The sequence below is a fragment of the Papio anubis genome, chromosome 9, assembly GCF_008728515.1.
Source record: "Papio anubis isolate 15944 chromosome 9, Panubis1.0, whole genome shotgun sequence".
Classification (NCBI taxonomy): Eukaryota; Metazoa; Chordata; class Mammalia; order Primates; family Cercopithecidae; genus Papio; species Papio anubis.
Genome location: NC_044984.1, coordinates 34,896,310 through 34,919,381, shown reverse-complemented (window position 1 = coordinate 34,919,381; position 23,072 = coordinate 34,896,310). Strand labels below are relative to the sequence as shown.

The window sequence follows — 23,072 nt, the reverse complement described above, 5'->3', positions numbered from 1 at the left end:
AGTGTATCAAGGGAAGGTTTTTATGTGTATAGATAAATACTCAAGGCAGTTTATTTTTACATATCTATCATACTTACTGGTGAACACCAAGGACTTCCCAATCATTTCCAACATCCTGGGGTCCCATTAAGCTTTGCATTGTACCCGGACAGATTTCTATTAATTTGCACAGAAGTGACCAACCCACCTGAAAACAAGAAAGACATATATTCACGTGTTTTAAAGAATGTTAATAGAACATACTGAGTCAAACATGAATCTCTTCAGTCTTAGTGGAATATATGCTTATCTCACTTGTAAATAATTGTTATAAAACAAAATGATACCCTAAAATGCTTACCAAGAAACAAAAGCAAGCCATATCTTTAGGATACACCTTTCTCCAAAAATCAGACCAGAAAGACATACAAAAAATATAACATTTCGGCTGGGCACAGTGGCTCACGCCCGTAATCCCAGCACTTTGAGAGGCGGAGGCGGGTGGATCACGAGGTCAGTAGTTAGAGACCAGCATGGCAGAGGGTGAAATCCCGTCTCTACTAAAAACACAAAAATTAGCCAGGCATGGTGGTGAGTGTCTCTAACCTCAGCTACTCGGGAGGCTGAGGCAGGAGAATCGCTTGAACCCAGGAGGCAGAGGTTGCAGTGAGCCGAGATTGCGCCACTGCACTCTACCCTGGAGGACAGAGCAGGACTCCGTTTCCAAAAATATATATATATATATACACACACACACACACACACACATAAATATATAATTTCTAAATTTTGAAGAACATAGACATGCCTATTGTCTAAATAAGGCAAAATAAAATAAACTACAAAAAATAGTTTTAGAGGTTGTACCAAGATTATTAAGTGCAAGAACGGCTATACTGGATCCTTAGTACGTTTCTTTTCTTGTTTTTTTTTTTTTTGTTTTTTTTTTTTTGGTTTTGATTTGTTTTTGAGATAGGGTCTCACTCTGTCACCCAGGCTGGAGTGCAACGGCGCAATCACCGATCACTGCAGCCTAGAACTCACGGCATCAGGTGATCCACCCCCTTCAGCCTCCCAAGTAGCTGGGACTACAGGTATGTGCCACCACACCCAGCTAATTTTTAAAACATTTTTGTGAAGACAGGTCTCTCTCTATATTGCTCAGGCTGGTCTCAGGCTCCTTGGCTCAAGCCTCCTGACGTGGCCTCTCAAAGTGCTGGGATTACAGGCGTGAGCCTCCGCACCTGGCCCTTAGTAGGTTTTAAGTAATAGCTACCTGACAGAATTTCCTCCACATATTTAAATTTTTAATTACAGGAAAAAATGAAGTGGCTTAAAATGAAGGATTAGGGCAAGTTGAAAATTTTAGTAGCAAAATGTAAGTTATCAGAATGGCTGCTCCCCAATTAATGAAGCCAGAATAATAGAGGCAAGAAACGTGGCATTTTTAGCAATTGACTCTACATCTGATAGGAGAAAAAGAGAAAGGGCTCTATAACATAGACAGGAGGTAGAACTCCTCAATGGCTCCCTCTAGATTTCTCTAGAATGAATTGATAAGGTGTAGAGATACAGACACCCCTAGTAGGCTCTTTCACATTTCGAAATAAAATATGAAATTATGGATGCATTTTAAGTATATCTTCACTCAGTCTGTTTACAAGATGCCAACTTGCCTAAGTTGCTCTTTACCTCTGAAAAAAAAATTGAAAGTCCTGATTTCAAACCACAGATTAAAATTAACCTACTCCTCCTATTGTAGACTCCTCTCTAAATATAAAGGATCTCCAATTCTATTATACTATAGAACTATACTTGACATGGTCAAAAAAAAAAAAGAGAAAGTGCATTTATATATATATATATACACACACACACACACACACACCACCCTCTAGAGACTTATGGAAAAGTACCTAAGTGTGATGTGTAATAAATACCAATACAATAGAAATACTGAAAGTAAGATTCAGTGTGAGTTGAAATTACCCAGAGAATATAATATGAAGAGGGAGAGCTTGAGCCAGATTGTATAAGAACTGTTGAGTGGTGAGGAGAGTAGGCTGCTACATAATAAGGAAGCCGCTACAGGAAAGAGACTATTTTGGGATAAGGCTGGATGCATAAGTAAAGTTGAACATTGCAAGGAGTTGAATGACAAGGTGAGAAATCTATATGCATCCAATAAGGAATAATGGCACAAGTTTCTTACCTGTTTACAGGAGTAAACAAGGGTTATTTTAGGAAGATAAAAATGATTACTCAAGATCTCTTTACAATATTACTTTTGGATCTTTCCCAGATTAGACAGAAATTGCTTTATTTCGTCATTACTTCCTTTTACATAATTTCAAATTGCTTTCCAAGGCAGCAATTTCTGACAGCTATTTCTACCTATACTACTTAAGTAGGACATCCTCCTCCACGTAAGCTGAACAGACATTGACAATCCAGCTGTCATAGAAACCAACTATTTTTGTGTTTTCATAAAATACATCAAGACTTTTTTCCGAAGTATTTAAGAAAATAACATTCTGAACAGCTTCTGGTGGTGAAAAAAATCACATAGGATGCCAAACTCATCCCTATACCTACAAAGCTGACTCAAGGAAAAAACCTGTTTTGTTTTGGTTGGTGAAGCAACAGTATAAGTAAATGCTTTGCAAAAAGATTCAGGCAACTGAGCTCTCCAGTACTACATGGAACTTCTGTGATGAAACAGAATCTCTGGCAGCAAAGCAGAGGTAACAATTGATCCATTAATCTATTCAATTAAAAGCTTATCTTTCAGAGAGAGAAATTTCCCATCCTGCATGGTTACAATACAATTAAATTGGTAGTTTTACTTTATTATAATTATTCTAAAAACTCAAGCATGTAATTAAGGCACAACAGGAAAGAGTCTAGGGGTTAAAGAAAAATTTTTAGCCACTTTCATTTATTTTGCTCCCCTTCTTCAAAGGTTGAAACTGTGAGAATAAAGAGATGTAAAATTTAGGAGCACAGTGAAACGATGGGCAGGAAAAGAAAAATATAAAGCAGCTTAACTACCAATTTTCTAAAGACTGTCATTTATGAAGAAGCATTAATAAAATATGAAATAAACTTCGAAAATAAAACTGACAGCCCGGAATATCATGTTAAATGGCATCTAGAAACAAACCTTAATCTTTATTTTAAATAGTAATTAAGAATTACAATTAAATTAAATGAAGGAGTAATTTACCTTAATACCTTAAATTCATCATTAAGAGTTTTTTTTTGTTTGTTTGTTTGTTTGTTTGTTTGTTTTTGAGATGGAGTCTCGCTCTGTCGCCCAGGCTGGAGTGCAGTGGCCAGATCTCAGCTCACTGCAAGCTCTGCCTCCCGGGTTCACGCCATTCTCCTGCTCAGCCTCGAGTAGCTGGGATACAGAAGCCACGCCACCTGCGCCGGCTAGTTTTTTTGTTATTTTGTAGTAGAGACGGGTTTCACGTGTTAGCCAGGATGGTCTCGATTTCCTGACCTCGTGATCCGCCCGTCTCGGCCTCCCAAAGTACTGGGATTACAGGCTTGAGCCACCGCGCCCGGCCATTAAGAGTTTTTAATTTGGCACTTCCAGCTAACTCAACATATAAAACATTAAAGGATACTTACAGTAATTATACTAATTATATAAAGAAATCTGAAGGAAAAACACTACTTTCAAGTGAGTATTAAAATGTCAGTAGGAGACCCCTTTCTACATCCCCTTGGTAAGACCAATGCTAATTTAAATTGATGTCATTGTACCTAGCATGGCCAAAGCAAAAACCAAACCATTTTGCTTTTTATAAGCTTGCACAAAAAGCTTGTGAATTCAGCAGCTAGTAGATTGTATGATGGAAAGAGATTTTGAAGGTGTGAGAAGACTTGGGTCTCAGGTTTGTCACAAGCTCTTTGATCCTCAGTTAGTAGCTTACTCTCACTGAGCTATGAGAGTAAACCATCCGGTAAGATTTCTGAGAGGGCAATGAGATTTCAGTAAGAATCAAATCATGTAATATGCAATGCCCTTTATAGACTTATACACATATGGTACTGAAATTAATAATTCTATTGCATTAAATTACCAAATCAAAAGACTATTCCTCACATAGATCAATAGAACAGAATAGAGAACCTAGATAAAAATCCATGCATTTATAGGCAACCTATTTCCAAAGGTGCCAAAGACCTACAATGAGAAAGGACAGTCTCTTTAATAAATAGTGCTGGGAAAACTGGATATTGGCTATGCCAGAGAAGGAAACTAGATGCACAGCTTTCACCATATACACAAATCAACTCAAAATGGATTAAAGACTTACATCTCAGACCTGAAACTGTGCAACTACTAGAAGAAAACACTGGGGAAATGCTACAGGACATTGGTCTGTGCAATGATTTTTGGGGTAGGACCTCAAAAGCACAGGCAACAACAAAAGAAAAATAGACAAATGTGACTGTATCAAGCTAAAAGCTTCTGCATAACAAAGAAAATAATCAACGAAGTGAAAAGACAACATAAAGAACGGGAGAAAATATTTGCAAAATAACCACTCAACAAAAGATTAACAACCAGAATACATAAGGAACTCAAAAATCTCAATTAGTGGAAAAAAAAATCTTATTTTTAAATGGACAAAAGATCCAAATAGACATTTCTCAAAAGAAGACAGACAGGCCGGGCACGGTGGCTCAAGCCTGTAATCCTAGCACTTTGGGAGGCCAAGACGGGCGGATCACGAGGTCAGGAGATCGAGACCATCCTGGCTAACACGGTGAAACCCCGTCTCTACTACAAAATACAAAAAACTAGCCGGGAGAGGTGGCTGGCGCCTGTAGTCCCAGCTACTCGGGAGGCTGAGGCAGGAGAATAGCGTAAACCCGGGAGGCGGAGCTTGCAGTGAGCTGAGATCCGGCCACTGCACTCCAGTCTGGGCGACAGAGCGAGACTCCGTCTCAAAAAAAAAAAAAAAAAAAAAAAGAAGACAGACAAATGGCTAACAGATACATGAAAAAAAAAAAAATCCTAAGTATCACTAATATTTAGGGAAAGGCAAATCAAAACCACAATGAGATATTATCTCACCACAGACAGAATGGCTATATTATCAAACAGAGAAAAAATAACAAATGCCGGTGAGGATGTAGAAAAAGGGAAATGGTGGTACACTGTTGATGGGAACATAAAGTAGTACAGCCATTATGAAAAACAATATGGAGGTCCCTTAAAAAACTAAAAACAGAACTTTCATATGATCCAGCAATCTCATTGCTGGGTATATATCCAAAAGAAAGAACATCAGTATATCAAACACATGTCTCAACTCCCATGTTTATTGCAGTACTGTTCACAATAGTTAAGATACAGAATCACCTTATATGTCTATCAACAGATTAATAAAGAAAATATGGAGGCCAAGGCAGGAGGATTGCTTGAGGTCAGGAGTTTGAAACTAACCTGGGCAACATAGCAAGACTCCATCTCTACAAAAAGTAAAAAAAGAAAAAAAAAATTAGCTGAGCATGGTGGCACATGCTTATACTCCCAGCTACCTGGGAAGCTGTGGAAAGACGACTACTTGAGCCCAAGATTTCAGGCTTGCAGTGAGATTTGATCACACCACTGTTCTCCAGCCTGGGCAACAGAGTGAGACCCTGTCTCTAAATTAATTACTTAACTAAAAATAAAAGAAAATGTGGCATACATACACAATGGAATATTATTCAGTCATAAAAAATGAAATTCTGTCATTTGCAACAGCATGGGTGGGAATAGAGGTCATTATGTTAAATTTAATAAGCCAGGCACAGAAATAAAATATTGCATATTCTCACTTATACGTAGGAGCCAAAAGGTGGATCTCATGGAGGGAGAGAGTAGAATGGTGGTTACCAGAGACTGGGAATGAAAGGATGGGGAGGGATAAAGAGAAGGTGGTTAATGGGTACAAAAATATAATTAGATAGAAGCAATTAAGTTCATATTTAATAGTACAGTAGGGAAATTATGAATTTATTGCATATTTCAAAATAGCTAGAAGAAAGGAATTGTAATGTTGCCAACACAAAGAAAAATGTTCAAGGTGATGGATAGTCCAGTTACCCTGATTTGAACATTACACATTGTATACATGTATCAAATATCACATGTACCCCAAAAATATATACAACTATGATACATCCAAAAAAGTAATTAATTACTTATAAAAAGACTCTTATTTTCCAGCATACTTTGCCTCCAGTATCCTCTGGGCAGAAATACTGAGTGACACACTCATAACTACTCCAGACAAGTATGCTCAGGCTTGAGCAATTTCTAAAATTAAGAATTAGGTGGTATGTTCCAGAGTCCCTTGGGTTCTCAAGTCTAGCACTCCCTTATCTAGACTTTGCAGACCAAAGCCTACCTAGGGTCTGACTGTCCTGAGCGGTATCAAGCAGAAGTGACTCTATGAAGTACAGAGTCTAGAGAATGAAAGTGGCCAGAACCAGGCACTTCTGAACACCAAAGCAGAGGCAAGAAGGGATGACGTGGGTGCAGAGCAGGAAGCACAAAAGGCCATTGCCCAAAGAGTGACTCATATTCCACAGGCAAAATTCCGACTTTGAGTCTTAAAAGAACAGCATTTATTATGCCTCCATCTTTTCTTGGTTTGGTTTGATAGTGGTGTGAAAATCTATAACAGTCAGATGGAAAATATTTCACAGTTGAAAACAAATTAAAATATTTCTTCCAGATATAAATGTCCTCATATGAAAGAAGCTAGATGGTTCACCCAGACTAGATAGAGCTAGATACAGAGATAAGCATAAAGATAAAGATAGACCCACACCAATTTAAAGATTGAAATGCCTTACCTCTGTCAAGCCTCTCAAGTATTAAGAAACACTGGCTTTCTGACTGCACCTCCATGGAGTTCAAAGTCCAGTTCTCTTTCTTTGCATGAGTTAACATGCAGATGACAAAACTGATTTCAGTTCCCCAAATCTCTAAGTACTCCAAAGGAAGTTATCACTTTGGCCTATAATTTTGTTTTGACTGTAAATCATTCTTAATTACCATTTTAAAGCCCCCCTTAAAAAAAAAATCCAAGGTATTTAGCAAATTTCTGGGTTTCCTGTGGTACAGATTGTAAAAGTTTCAGTTTTACATGCATTTTATATGACAACAGTTGTAAATTATGAGGGTCTCAAAAGACATGACTTTCTTTAGATACTACAAGGTATACTACAACTAAAGGCTAGAAATCTGTCTTTGAATTTTAAGAAATGCTGAACTCTACAAGAGTTTGCCAGTGACAAAGTGGCATTTTATCACTATTAGTTATTCCCCTTTTCCAAACTACTCATAATCCTCTCATCTAGGACATGCTCTACATTGGGAAGATTCCTGGAATAGTCAGGTCTAAACAGTAATTAATTCATCTTGCCAATAACGGGACTAAACCCGAACCCATTTTTATCCCCCTTCTACCACCACCCATACTGTTGGTTTTATAAAGTTACTACTTAAAGACATTCAGGGAACACATACTGGGGCCCTTCATCCCTTTTTACATGATCAAAATATTTAACAATGTCCCCATCTGAAAATCACAGTCGGAGGTTCCTCAAGCCAAATTTCCAGAATAACCAAGAACTCCTGGCTATATAACACTGCCAGTAAAACGTCTCCTTCCAAACAGAAGGGCGAATGAGTTAAAGTGAAAACAATGCCTTTACCTGCTGCACACTCGCGACTCTCATATAGGAGTCCAAGACGATCAACAGAGGCACATGGATATTTTTGCCTTGAAATAACTTGGAGGCTGGAAAACAAGTGGGTGGGGAAAAGAAGCCAAAGTCACAATCCACAGCACCCCCTTTCCTTTTAAGTCTGAAAAGGGAAAAGTCAAAAAGGTGAAGACCTTCCTGGAATTCTCAGCTCCTTTCCGCCCTAAGGAAAGGATATGGGAGTTTACGGCTCTTTAAGAGTCCGGGTTTGAGCAGCGTCAGCGAAGGAGGACAAAGTTTGCAAATGTGAGGAGGGGGCGAAAGTTTGCAAAAACAAAAGCACAGTTTCTTCGCAAGTGATTACCGTGCTCGGAGTACGTGAACACCAGCAGATCCTCCAGGATTTGGACCAGCGTTTCTATCTGTTTACCTTCCTGGACATTGTTCAGCCTGACTATCAACTTCTTCAGAGTTTCCTCGTCCTCCTCGCACCCCTGACAGCTGCCACTAGCCATGGTGGCCCCTGCTTTCAACCCGCCGCCCTCCCAGCACGAACGTCCGCTGCTCAGGGAACCGGCAGGGGCGCCGGCCACAGCTCCCCGGGATCTAGCTCAGCTCACCGCCCTCAGCCAGGGCTCCCCGGGGGCCCCGTCGGCGCCCACGCCCGCCTGTTTATGAGGAAGGCGGTGGCTCCCCGCCCCGCGTTGCCCTCCCTCTCCAGAGCCCTCCTGCTCGGCTTCCTCCTCCCCCAGCCAGGCCCCAAAAAACCAGTTCAGGGGCCTGCCAGAGGCTCCGCCGGGGCGACGGGCCGCGCAGAACTTCGGCGGCGGTTGTGGGGCTGCTGGAGCCGGGCCTGGCCGGGATGACCGTGCCCTTGGCCCCCACGCACGCCTAGACTGGACCCCGGGCGGACGCCGCCTTCTGGGACCAGATTCCACCACAGCGGCGGCGCAGCGGGGAGTCGCGCAGGAAGAAACTGACTCAGCGGACTCCGCCGAGTCCCAAGGCCCGGAGCCCCGCAGCGGAGGCGAGCAGTGCGCAGCCCGGCCGGCCACCCTCCGCGACCCGCCAGCCGGGGACCTGCGGCCCCAGGGAAGGTCTGGGAACTGGCAGCAGGAAAAATGAAAGCCGCCTATCTCCAGATCTAAGAATAGAAATCAGGGCGCTGGGAAAAAGAGGACACCGCCCAGATGGCCCCTTTAGGAAAACATTCTCTTTATAGAGTTCTCCCCTTAAAGGATGGAGAGAGAGGTTAGCCATCAAAACTTGCCCCGCTACTGTCTTTTTTATTATTGTTGTGACTGATAAACATTGTTTCCCTGTGAGTAAGCTCTGGTCACCAAAAGGCCACTAAATTAACTTTTGGAATTGAGTTGCACTAGGCAGGATTCTGATACGTGGGACACCCGAAAAGTAATCAGCTCTCAGAGCTATTAGAACTGAGACAAAGGACAGGGTACATGAAATGAAAGGTGAACAGGTGAGAGAAGCAAACCGAAATACTCTTCTCTTGGCATTCAGAATTACTTATGAGTATGGGTGTCTGTAACCCCAAAGTTTTTTGGTTTCGTTTTTTGTTTGTTTGTTCTGTTAAGTACCTAAGTAATGTGTTTTTAGGAAGAGAAACCTAGCAAGAACATTGTAAACAAGGCTAGGCAAAGATGATCTATCCTTCAGTTGATGTGTCTGTCCTCAAGGAAGAAGAAGAGGATTGGACTGGAAGTTACTACTTCACAATTTTAGATTTGTTTTCACATCTGTTACTTCAATCCTGATGACAAGTCTGAAATGGATAAAACTACTACTATGTATCCTTTCACTAATGAGGAAATTGAGATTTGGAGTTGAGAAGTGAAGAGCTTTGCTGGAGTCACACAGGTGGGAAGTTGAGAGCCAGGGCTTCAACTCAGGCAAATCTTCTAACACCCGGTAGATGGTTCTTCATGCTCTACCACTTTAATAAAAATGCTCTAGACTTTGTTTTTTCATCAGATTAGTAAGATAGCAAATTCCTACTCAACCTGGATATTAGGTCTATGTCTTGTTGTTGTAGAGTCTTTAGTTTTTACAGAGACATACTGAAATATTTACAGTTGAAATGGTAGCAGGGTTAGGATGTGTTTCAAAGTCATCCAGTGGTGGAGGAAAAGATGAAATGTGTGGAGGCAGAGATAACAATAAAAACTTTTGAACTGGAAATTGTTGAAGACAATAAGAGATGGGTTCATGTGGTCTGTTCTACTATTCTGTCTATATAACATTTTCCATAATTTTAAAAAAAAAAATCCTAATCTTAACAATATTTATCAGACCTACAGTGTATTCTTTTCTAAGTTGTTTCTAAACTTGTTTCCATTTCTGATGACTTAATCAATGTCTCAAATATTTCTAGGCATTCTCGATCTCATGCATTCCTTCTGTTCCTCTGCATTAGTTTCTCCCTTCCTATTCTACTGAATTACAACCTTGCAAGAAATTAAAACCTACCTCCCTTCCAAAGCAAAATAAATCTAAATTAAAAGATGTCTCCAATTTCCACAATTCATTCATCCATCTATTGCCTATTTATTATCTACTCTATATTGGCCAGACTGTGAGTAGGCAGTATGAAAATATGAATTATCTGTTGGGAGCATTCTCCCATGAACTACTGCAGTGTTAAGGTAAAGTATTCTCTTAGGTTTCAAAAATGTTTAATTGACTGACTAAAATTCCAAGATTTATCAACTCTTCAGGTAGTTAACAAGACTGAAAATGAAGATTACAGGCACAAATTTATGATGGAAGCAGTGCTCAGTGGAGAATAAAATGGTGCTAGAACATTTGGCTAACTTCCTGAAAAGAAAAAAATAATACTGGCATTTCTAATTACAGCAAACATCAAAACAAACTCCAGATAGATTAAAAAGTTAAATAAAAATAACTTCAAAAATAAAATATAAATTAATAGTTATATAATCTTGAATAAGAAAACATAAAAACAAGAAAGAAATCACATAAGGTTGGTGTATGTGACTCCATCAAATTTAAATTCTCTGCAGTCAAAGAAAAAATACCCATTAATGAAACTAGAAGTCAAATGGCAAACTGGAAGAAAAAAGTTGTAATACATATGATGAAACACAATTTGCCTTTAACTTTCAAAAGTTCTTACAAATCACTGGGAGGAGGGTATTATGCCACAGATAGACCAGGAAAAAAATAATAATAAACTAAGATTTTGAAAAGGAAATTCACTTTGAATGACCAATAAGTATTTTTTAATGTCATCATTATAAAAAAATTATGTTCATAAACCTGAGTGACACACAATTATAAAGTGTAATTGTGTGTGTGTATCATGACAATGAGAGAAACTTTGAAAATAAATCTAACAAATACTTACAAAACCTTTATGAATAAATTATTGAACTATGTTAAAAGGCATTAAAAAGGCATGAATACATGGATAGTACATATTAATTAATGGGAAAATTCAAAAATATATCAATTCTCTACAAAGTAATAAAAAACAATGCAAGATTAGTGAAATTCTCAACAAGATTTATATAGATTTTAGCAAGATCAAAAGACCTAGTATAGACTAGACACTTTTGAAGAAGGACAAGATGGGAGAATTGCCATCTTGTCCTTTTGGATGTCCAATTGACATCCATTCAGAGTATATAGTAGGCTTTCTCTATCAATTTCCCAAGAAGGAAAAAGTGCCCCTAGGATGAAAGTGGGGAGCCCTGAAAGCACATAGTTTACCCAGCAGGCAGTCTTTCTATGAATTAGAAAAAGCTGCCCCTCCTTCCAGGTAGACACAGCCTTATGTCTGGGAGTATCAAGCAGGATTTGGATTTCAGTCTCTACCCATTTCTTCACCCTGGTATTCTTATGGAGGACACAACTTGTACAATATAGGAAGCATTATATTTTTTGAAGCTATAGAAATTAATTGACATGTTATTGACACAGCTGTACAAAATGACCAATGAAAAAGTATAGAAAACCCAGAAATACATCTTTCCTGATATATGAGACATGTTGCATTATGTATCAGTGGGAAAAAAAAAAAAAGGGCAATTTGATAAATGAATCTGAGACCACTACTTGTGGAAAAAGCATCAAATGATTATGTCTACCTCACACCATATTCAAAAATAAATTCCACATGGATTGAACATTTTTGCCTAAAAAATGAAAATAGGCCAGGTGCAGTGGCTCACGACTGTAATCCCAGCACTTTGGGAGGCCGAAGTGGGACGACCTCTTGAGCTTAGGAGTTTGCGTCTCTACTAAAAATACAAAAATTAGCCAGGCATGATGGCATGTGCCTGTAATCCCAGCCACTAGGGATACTGAGGCAGGAGAATTGCTTGAACCCGGGAGGCAGAGGTTCAGTTAGCCAATCACGCCATTGCACTCCAGCCTGGGAGAAGAAGGGAGATTCCATCTCAAAAAAAAGAAAAGAAAAGAAAAGAAAAGAAAACGTTTGAAAAAATAGAAAAGTATCTGACATTAAAAGGGAAAAAAAAAAATTACTGTTCAGGCCAGGCATGGTGGCTCACACCTGTAATCCAAGCACTTTGGGAGGCTGAGGTGGGAGGCTTACTTGAGACCAAGAGTTAAGACCATCCTGGGCAATATAGAGAAACCTTGTCTCTACAAAATATTTAGAAATTAACCAGGTATGGTAGTGTGTGCCAGTAGTCCTAACTTCCCAGGAAGCTGAGGCAAGGGGATCACTTGATCCCAGGAGTTACAGGTTACAGTGAGCTACAATTGTCACACTGCACTCCAGCCTGAGGGACAGAGCAAGGTCCTTTCTTTAAACTAAAAAAAAAATAAAATAAAATCACAGTTCATAAAGGAAAAAATTATTAAATTTACAGACATTAAAATTAACACCATACAAAAGACTCCATCAACAAAGTTAAAAGATGACCATAGGCTGGAAGGTTTTTGGAAAGCTTATAACAAGTAAAAATTAATAAGAAGAATATATAAAAAGAACTATCACAAATTATAAAGAAAAAGATAAGTAGCCTGGTTTTTATATAAGTTTTAAAAATATGGCCAGGCACTATGACTCATACCTTATTCTCAGCACTTTAGGATGCCAAGGTGGGTGGGTCACTTGAGGCCAGGACTTCAAGACCAGCTTGGTCAACATGGTGAAACCCTGTATCTACTAAAAATACAAAAATTAGCCAGTTGTGATAGTGCATGCCTGTAATCACAGCTACTTGGGAAGTTGAGGCAGGAAAATTGCTTGAACCCAGGAGGTACAGGTTACAGTGAGCCAAGATTGCACCATTGCACTCCAACCTGGGCAACAGGATGAGAATTTGCCTAAATATATATATATATATGGCAATATGTAGAAGAGGAAAAGCCAATAAACTTAATAAACCTATCCAAAGATGCTCAATTACACAAGTAATCAAGGAAATAAAAATTAAAGCCATAATGAGATACTATTTCACGACCATCCGATTACCAATAACTACTGGCTGGGATGTGGAGCAACTAGAATACTTTTTGTGGTATTGGTAAGAGTATAAATCAGAGCAAGCTCCTTGGAGAGCAAATGGCAAAATCTAGGAAAGCTGATGTGTCTATCCTATGATCTGACATTTTCACTCTAAGGCTGTTTCTTAGAGAAATTCTCAAATGTCCATAAAGACATTTATGTAAGAATTTTCAGTGCATCATTTTTTGCTTATAATGAGAATGTAGACCATATGAATATCTTTCAACACTTAAAGTGAATATATTCATATAATGAACTTTTATAAATCTGTGAAAATTATGAAACTAGAGCTCCATAGCAAAATGGCTAAATAGCAAAAAATTGTAATACTGAGCTTTTTACAAGTTGCAGAGGATACTTATAGCATGATATCAGTGCTCCAACGATATAAAATATGCAAGGTTTCATATACTTTAGGGATATTTATGTATGTATAAAAGTATAAAAATTATACTTGGGAATAATATTTACCAAATTCTAGCTAGTGGTTATCTCTGGGGAGAAGAAAGTAGAAATGCATCCAGGAAGGATATTTTATAGGCTACAAGTGTATCTGTAACTTTTTCTTTAAGCTTGTCGTTGGGTACATGGGTATTCATTATATTATTACCCGTATTCTGTTTCTAACTTATTTCAAAATAAAAATAATTAAACATATTTTCAACTTCACTGATGCTCAAAGTAATAAATCAACAAATTAACCCTTTTCATTCACCAAATTATGAAAGAAGTCTTTGAAATGTGTGTGGGAGTTTCATAATAATAAATTGTTTGCAATATATGAGAAAACAATGTCATAAAATTCCAGAATTTTGATCCTAATTTTCCAAAAACACCCAAAAAAGTATATGCCTAATAAAACTACTGAAAGTAGATAAGAAACACATGTAACAATGCTTCATGTTAGGTGGTCACATAAACAGTCAATTAACATAGTTTTGTATATGTGTTATATACTGTATTCTTAAAATAAAATAAGCTAGAGAAAAAATGCTATTAAGAAAATTATAAGGAAGAAAAAATATATTTATTGTTTATTAAGTGAAAGGGGATCATCATAAGGACTTCATCATCATCATCTTCACGTTGAGTTAGCTGAGGAGGAGGAGGAGGAGAAGGACTTGGTCTTGCCCTTTCAGGGTTGACAGAGGTGGAAGAAAAGGTAGAGAAAGTGGAAGAGGAGGCACATTAGTGAAGGCATCTAAGGTTTATATGTGGAGCTACACAGTTCAATCTCATATTTTTCAAGGGTCAACTGTACTTCATTGATAACTGAAAATTCCATAGGACATCCTGGATTTTGTTCTCTACCAACTCTTCAAAACAGTTCTTGGCACACAGGAGCCATTAGAGGAATAGTTGATACTTAGATGAATAACTGAATGAATGGAAATGGAAGACCAGGAGAATAAAATGACCTTCTCAAAGGCATTACTAAAGGCAGAACTGTACTGTGTGATGCCAGCTTCCCAATCCAAACTTTTTCCATCACTTTATTGTTCTTAGATGAGTTTCATTAAACCAGAGATAAGCTATCTAATCGCTGAAACTGCACTTATCCTTTATCATCTGTGCCTTATATATACTGAAAAAAAAAAAAACTTTTTTTCTGGTTTCTGAACTAGAGATAAAAATGACAACTGTGCTATGGTATGATATTCTCATATGAGTTGAAATAATCGCTCATTAAAGTCAAATCCGAGTCACTCTGATATTAGAACAGCAGAGTATCCACAGTCTTCACGCTTGGTTCTCTCAGAAAAAGCAGTCTTCCAAAACAATATGGCAATATTGTATTCTAGTTTAAAAGTTTTAAAAGTGCATGTATATATTAAGTGTATCAGAGAGAACTAGTATGGTGCTGAAACCAAGTCACTGTCTGTTTCACCCAAAACAGATCGTTGCCTGTAGGTTGTTGGCTATATTATAGGTAAAGAAATATTGATTGGATTAAACTAAATTATTAGTCATGATATTTAATCTCTGCATGGTATTTAATCTCTATTATATTAAGAACAAGAATAAGATGATGAATCTTTTTATCACACTTCTTCATAGGAAAAAGTAACTTGAAATTTCTTTTTGCAGAAACATTGCTTTTTCAAGTCAATAACTTTAAAATATCTTTAGAATATAGTTTTATGACCTTACCAAGGTAATTATAAAATAAAGACATTTTCCAAATGAAAAAAAAATGTTTGGATTATATCCTTCACCACTGGTAATAGAGTTTCTGAAACATCCAGATTTTTTTTTACTGTCATATGGATGATTTTAATTAAACCTGCTATTAGGAGCACACATCTTTCTAGAGTGTATTAAATGTGATTGTTTACGTTGTTTAGAGTACTTTCTCAAATAAGAAGGCAAATTCTGACAAGAATTTATATAGAAAGAAGTATATTTATAGATAGGAACAAGTATCTCCCAGGGTATTTATTTATTAAATCAACAACTGTTGTGTACCTATTGTTTGTGGACTCTACTCTGTGTGTTGGGAATGCAAAAGACCCAATCTCTACCCTGAAGCAGCTGACAATCTAGTGAGACAAATTCTCAAACAATTAAGAAACAATACAACACTGTTACATTATATTATACAATAGTAGTTGTTATAAGGGGAGAAAGGGAAAGTTTCCTAAGACCGCCTAGAAAATCCTGAGTTTGATGTACTCACCATGCTTAGAAGGGAAGAAAGAAAAGGGACTCAGGAATGTGAGAAGTGAAAGAGTAAGAGGAGGCTCAGGAGGTACAGGGACGGGGTGAGAGGAGAAAAAAAAGGAGAGAGTGGAGGCAGGTACTTAAAAGGAGAAGTGTTTACCAGTAAGGTTAAAAGCAGGAAGAACTGAAAAGTGCCCTTGAGATTGGGTAACAGTGACGACCTTACTGAGAACAATTCTGCACAGTGGTGAGCTCTGAAATCCAACTGTAGCCTGCTCACTGGGCTGTGAATGGGAATGGATGACTGTTTTACAGGTGAAGTTAATCTTCAGGTGTTTTTATATGTATATATTTATATATATATAAATGAGGTGGCTTTTTTCCCATTGTAACTATCTTTAAGAAGAGTATTTCTGAATCTACTTCTTGTCTCTTTTTATTATCTCTATATTACCATTGTCACCTTTTCCATAAAATTAGTGTTTCTCTCCAAGTAAAAGCAATAACCCTGCTAAAACACAATTTAAGTTGCTATAAAGAATTGAAAACATACTTGTTTTACTATACACCAGAAAAGGAATATTAAACCAATAAGAATGTTGACACAGTCCCCTCCACCACAGGGCTATGTCGTAATTAGCAGCCAGAACATGGGAACTATAGAGAGAAACTCCTCACCCCCATAAGATCTTGGGGAAAAATTGAAGGATAAAATCAACAAAAGCAGATCAGATTAAAACTAGTACATTAAAATCACTTTGAAGAAAGACAACTGTACCCAGGCAGACAACAGTATATTTAATGGATTACATGTATTAACATATCTAAAGAACAAGTGTATTAAATATCTGAAAGGGATTGAGCATGAAAACACAGAAAACCAAGCAGCAACCTTGAGTAATTGCCATCTAGGAAAAGTCCCTATTAACATAAATTTCTGTTTTAACATAACATAAAAACATAAATGGTAGAAAAGTAGAGGAAAAGGAGACTGAACTGTTGGAGAGCATGTCTTCACTACTGGATTTTGGACACTTGGTGAAGCTACCCTATTACCAAAATTAATGAACAAATGAATTCAGCAATTGTTTACTGACAATCTGTTATTCACCAGGCATAAACATAGAGTTTATGATCTCGGGATGTTATAGTGCTGAGTAGTACATGTGTTGCAATGAGGGAATGAGAATACATTAAAATGAGGGTACTATGAGAATACATTTAAATGGCAACCTTTTCAGAATAAGATATAAAATGAGAGAAGGCTTTCTTCAAGCCTGTGTTCCTGGCACAAACCTGAAGACAAAAGAGAGCAAGACAGGCATTCTAGAAACTCAATGATATTCAGTATGGCTACAGCCAGGAATGCAAACCAGAGAGTTGTTATAAGTTGTTTTCCCCTGGAAGCAGATTATCAGAGACAGAGATTAGTATGCAGAAGGTTTATCTTTACCAGGTAGTATGGGGGAGAAGAGAAGGAAATTAGATTGAGAGGAGAGAAAAGTCGGGCTGTGATAGTCTTAACAGAAGCGTCAGCCAACCTCACCAGGAGCTCTGAAGCTGAGATGGCCCTTCAGAGCTGTCCTGAGTTGAAATGACAGGACCAGCTCTCTACAATAACTTCATGTATATCAGCCATTTGATATATGCAGTTCCGAAAAGGGATGACAGCTGAGGGCTGACTACCAACAGCAGTGCCAGTAGCTGTCAGAATAAACCTTTCAGTCTGGAAGGCAGATCTGATAGCTAGATGACAGCATGATTATAAGTGAGAGGGGAGATAAAGCTGAGAAAGTAAGCCAAGGCCACATCATGAAGGGTCTTGTAAGTCAGGTTAGGGGCTTTGGACTTTACCTAAACAAAACACGGTGGCCACTGCAAAGTTTTCCTCAAGATAGTGAGGTGTAAATATTTGTACTTTTAAGTGATCACTATGCCCATGTTTATTCTTTTAGGGTGGGAAAAGAGACAAAAATGACAAGATTGGAGGAAGAGGAAAAGAAGGAATGTTAGGAGGCTATTGAAGGGATCTAGGAAAGAGAGGATGGCAGCCTGAATGGGGCCATGGCAATAGAATTGGAAAACAGTTGATGAATGGAGACAAATTTCAGTCACAGAATGGGTTAAATTGGTTTCCTGATTTTATGTGAGGGTGCAAAGGAAGGAATATGAATGCTTACAAAATAAGTGATAGTGGTGGTATTCACCAAGCCAAGTACCACCAGAGATGGAACAAGGCTTAGTTGGGGAGGGGCAGGGATAGGAGTAACTAGTTCAATTTTGGAATCCTGGATGTTACATGTGAATAGCATATCCAAGTGGTATGTGGCTATACCTGCAGGTCAGGAGTTATGAGAAAAAAAATGTAGCTTCTAGTAGGTTTGCCTCCAATTTAAAAATAATAAATTATTCTTAGGAAAAACTTAAATATCTCAGAGAAAGCTATAGAGTAGGAAAAGAACACCTAGGACAGAAAACTAAAAAATACTGTCTTTGTCTGTTTGGGCTGCTGTAACAAATTATATTAGAATTGGTAATTTATAAACAACAGAATTTATTGCTCACAGTTCTGGAGGCTGGGAAGTCCACTATTAAGGCACCATCAGATCTGTTGTCTGGTCAAGACCTGTTCCTCCAGATGGTGCCTTCTTGCTGCATTCACACACGGCAAAAGGGGTGAATGTTGTGTCTTCACATGGTAGAAGGGAAAAATGCTATGTCCTCACATGGCAGAAGGGGTATAAGAAACTAGTGCTTTTCTTTCAATCTCATTTATAATGGCACTAAAAACATTCATGAAGACTCTACCCTCCTGAATCACTTCCCCAAAACCCCACTTATTAGTAGTGTATCACAGTGGGTAGCAAGTTCCAACATATGAATTTAGGGGGCACCAACATTCAGGCCATAGTAAATACCAACACTTAAGGAATGGACAAAAAAGGACATTTGTAAGGACAAATAAGCTCAATGAGCTAATGTGCCCCCATGTCTCTTAGTATTAGTGGCAGAGACGTAGTGATTTTGTTGCCAAGAACTATTATAAAAGGGTGGTGTGCGCTGAAGCCAGCCCACAGGGTTCATGAGTCAGTGAGTAGAAAGTCAGAGCCTATGCTATGGTTTGAATGTATGTGTCTCCCCAAAATTCATACATTGGACTCTAAGACCCAATGTGACAGTATTAACAGATGGGGCCTTTAAGAGGTGATTAAGTCATGAGGATTCTGTCCTCATGAATGGGATTAGTAAGCTTATAAAAGGGCTCAAGGGAGCTAACAAGACCCTTCTTGCCCTTCCACCTTCTACCATTTGAGAACAGAGCAACAAAGTACATTGATCTAGGGCTTCCCAGCCTCTAGAATATGAGAAATAAATTTCTTTTGTCAATAAATTACCCAGTCTAAGGAATTTTGATATAGCAGCAAAAATGGCCTAAGATAGTCAGGTCCTGATGATGTGTGCCCAAGGTGGTCAGAGCACAGCTTGGTTTTATACATTTTAGGGAAACATGAGACATAATAAACATATGTAAAATGAACATTGATTTGGACCAGAACGGCAGAACAACTTGAAGTAAAGGAGAAACAACTTTAAGCAGGGAGAGGGCTTCCAAGTCACAGAGAGGTGAGAGACAAATGTAGGCCACATTACTCTGAAGTCCATACATTGATAGGCAGGTATGAAAGTGGCTTATTTATGTAAATAGATTGCTGTTATTTTCTTCTGAAGTTTAAGTTGTTTAGCTTCAGTTTGCAGGGCTTTATGAAAGCACATCTTAGTTTTTAGTAATTTCAAATAAGGAAAAATGGAAAAAAGAAGAAAAAAATTGAAAACATTATTTTGAAGACTTATAGCTAAGAAAACTTAGAATCCTGTCCAATCTGTAGAAAATAATAAAAATTGAAAAACGTTAGGCAAGGCTAGAATTTAACAACAGGTGTACTGTAGTTTTTGAAACATAATTTTTCTCTCTCCAGTTTCCAATTTTTACTAAAGATGAATCATGGTAGGGCTGGTTTGCTTTGTTATATTTGGCTTAATTATTTGCATACAGTGTTGCAAAACTAATTGTTTTTTACATATGCTTTTAAATTGGCTTTGAGGGAACTGCATTCCTTAGGAAGACTCTCAGATAAGACTTTTTTAAAGCCCAGCCGACCCATGGATTTGTGCATTAAATACCTATGAGATGGATGACTCTCTCCTTTTGAAGTTCCACGATAAACCAGGGCTCCAGGGCCTGATACAAATTGACATTCTTTACAGGTCAGAAACCCTGTACAGCAACTGTGTAGAAAAAGGTATGAGGCTAGTTTTTCCAAAGGGCTTTTATTGGCTCTATAAGTTAAGTTTGATTCCTTAAAGGAAATCACACCATTTCAGTTAAAGCCTTGGTAAAATGACCAGTTTCTTTAATTGTGTCCTGTTACAAATGAAAACAGATTTTTATTGCACTTATACAAATAACTGTGTTGTTGTAAGTTAAGAACACTCACAATTAGTTTCCAAATTCTGGAGAAATCAGGTAGAGAGAAACAAATACACTTCAAATTTTGTTTATAGGAGTATACTTTACTTAATTGTTAAAAGCTGTAAAGAGCTTAAAAGAAAATTTTTCTTGACTCTGAAAAACAAAACAAAGGATCAGCAACGTTTTAACCAAAAAGTTAAAAAGATTACTTTAGTCTTCTATTAGTTCAGTTCACACAGTTTACGCCTGTTCTGCTTGATATTCATGAACATTTTGGCTCTCCATGAGAGTCCTGAAAGGTTTTTCCTCTATTCTAATGTCACAGTCTCCCAAGTTAACAGAAATCTGCGATTAAGAATACCTGTTAGAGTTCTATAGCTGATTATAAAGTCACCTTTTAAGGAAGACCAAAATAAGACAACAATTGCCCATGGATGACCAACGGTTTTAGGGCAGTCATAGTTAAAGACATAATTGACAAAAAAATTTGTTACCTCTGTGCCACACAACAATTTAACATAACAATGATAATTATTACTGATAATGTACACCAAGTCATATCAGAATTATAGGAGTTTCCCATGATTTGAGGATTCATACCAATAACACATTTATATAAATATAGCCTAAAGAAATCAAACACCAGCCGGGTATGGTGGCTCACACCTGTAATCCCAGCACTTTGGGGGGCTGAGGCGGGTGGATCACAAGGTCAGGAGACTGAGACCAGCCTGGCCAACATGGTGAAACTCCATCTCTGCTAAAAATACAAAAATCAGCTGGGCATGGTGGCTCACGCCTGTAGTCCCAACTACTCAGGAGGCTGAAGCAGGAGAATCGTTTGAACGCAGGAGGCAGAGGCTGCAATGAGCCACAATCACGCCACTGCACTCCAGCCTGGGCAGCAGGCCAGGCTCTGTCTCAAAACAACAACAACAACAACAACAAACCATTCATATTTGACAATGTTTCCTGTACAATTTTTATACCAAATAAGCCAAATTATGTCATTATTGGACTTTAGGGTACCTAATATCTTAAAGGATTAATTAGATCAGAAAAAGACATAATTTATAATTTGATTTTGGACAGTTTGTCAAATATCAAAGGGTTAAAACACTTGATATCACAGGTCATCGTAAAATAAGTCATTCATCTGACAAAAGTGATAACTCAAAAATTTCAAAAAAAGAGACAAAAACTTTCATTCTTTGAGAGGAGACTGAATTTTCCAAACAATAAGCCCTAATAAAAACAGCATGAAGCCAATTAAATTTGTTTCTCAAAATTTTATAAACAATCTATAAAATTTTAATCTTGACCATGAGATATAACTTTCATAAACCTTTTATAAACTTTATTTAAGAGTTGGCTACTGCTTCAAGAAAACCTTGTTAATCTGATATGGGTCCATATGCTGGTCTTGCATCAGTGTGCCTTTGACATTAATGATTAATTTATAGAGAAACTGAACTCATTTTATCTCTTAAAATTGGCCCTTACATTCTCACACACCCACCTTTTCCACGACAGTTCCTGGGCCTTGAGGAGTTGAATAGCTTTAATTTCTGGCTGTGTGTTTCAGGAATGCAGTTTATTTTGATTAGCATCTTGTACTGGGCCCGAAGATGGGGCTTTAATTGCTGTTAGTGTTTAAAATTTAGCAGTATTTGGTGTCCCTTTGAGGACCTGGGAGTCAAAGCCCTGTAACTCAATGTCATAAGTACTTTGAAAGTGCATACAAAGAGATACACAGATGTAATAATCTGAATTTAAAATTTTTTTTAATTTTTATTTTTTTCCTAAGCAACTGGAAGCAGGAAGGGGCTTCCAGGTCACAGGTGGGTGAGAGACAAAAATGGTTGCATTCTTTTGAGTTTCTGATTAGCCTTTCCAAAGCTTTCCAAAGGAGGCAATCAGTTATGCATTTATCTCAGTAAGCAAAGGGAAAACTTTGAATAGAATGGGAGGCAGGCTTGCCCTAAGCAGTTCCTAGCTTGAATTTTCCCTTTAGCTTAGTGATTTTGAGGGCACAAGATATTTTCCTTTCACATTGTATAACATACAATATCATGCAATACACAAATTGTATCTAATATCATTAACATATTATATATTATATAAATATAATGTATACTTTAATATACAATAAACAAATACAAAATAAATATGTGTTATACTATATACTTATATATAATGTATTATATATGTATGCATGTATATATATATAATATGCAAGCTTATCACACATATACATATGATTGATATATGTGTGTATACATATAAATATGAAAGAGAAAAAGGAAAAATAAACTTTAAATAAAACAGTGTGTTTTAGATGCTAATTTCCAAATGCTTCTGGAAGCTGGTACCCATTTTAGCTTGTGCCTGAGGGAAGTGGTTCTGATCTTTGCCCATCTGCAGTTATCTCCAATCCTGTATCTAACATTATTAATATCTTGGGCTATCTGGCCAAATCTTTACGTAAGGAAATCAAGAAGTAGCAGGATTTTGTAGTTGTCTTCTCTGTTGAAAAATTATTTTGGATATTTGTTCTCTGTATATTTCCTTCCACTTCCTATTTGTAACTGATTATTCATGCCTTTTATGTTTCTTGCCCAAGATTTATGGGGCTTGAGAACAAGATGCTTTCCCGGCATTTGTTATTCTAAGACCTGTCCTATTTTGAAAGGTTAAGTGCCAATGAAAGGGGGAAAGTGTATT

General features: G+C 37.6%; 1 protein-coding gene and 1 long non-coding RNA gene across 22 annotated transcripts in view; one reads left to right on the top strand and one right to left on the bottom strand.

Annotated features, from left to right (window-relative positions):
* The window catches only part of LRRK2 (leucine rich repeat kinase 2), a 145,856-nt gene extending 137,508 nt beyond the window's left edge, over positions 1 to 8,348 (bottom strand). For 11 of the 21 annotated variants that reach the window (XR_004175965.1, XR_004175966.1, XM_031650153.1 and 8 more), the window contains exons 1-3: positions 8,063 to 8,337; positions 7,708 to 7,793; positions 78 to 187 (exon numbers count right to left, since the gene is read on the bottom strand). Coding sequence is in view for 19 of the 21 variants with exons in the window: in XM_031650153.1 (XP_031506013.1) it covers positions 78 to 187; positions 7,708 to 7,793; positions 8,063 to 8,213 (347 nt within the window). In the remaining 2 variants the exon portion in view is untranslated. 21 annotated transcript variants of the gene reach the window in all.
* Positions 8,349 to 9,213: 865 nt separating this feature from the next.
* LOC110740662 overlaps positions 9,214 to 23,072 on the top strand; it is a 28,423-nt gene continuing 14,564 nt past the window's right edge. Inside the window, exon 1 of the long non-coding RNA XR_002515611.2 lies at positions 9,214 to 9,576. This is a non-coding gene — a long non-coding RNA (uncharacterized LOC110740662). The remainder of the gene's footprint in view (positions 9,577 to 23,072) is intronic.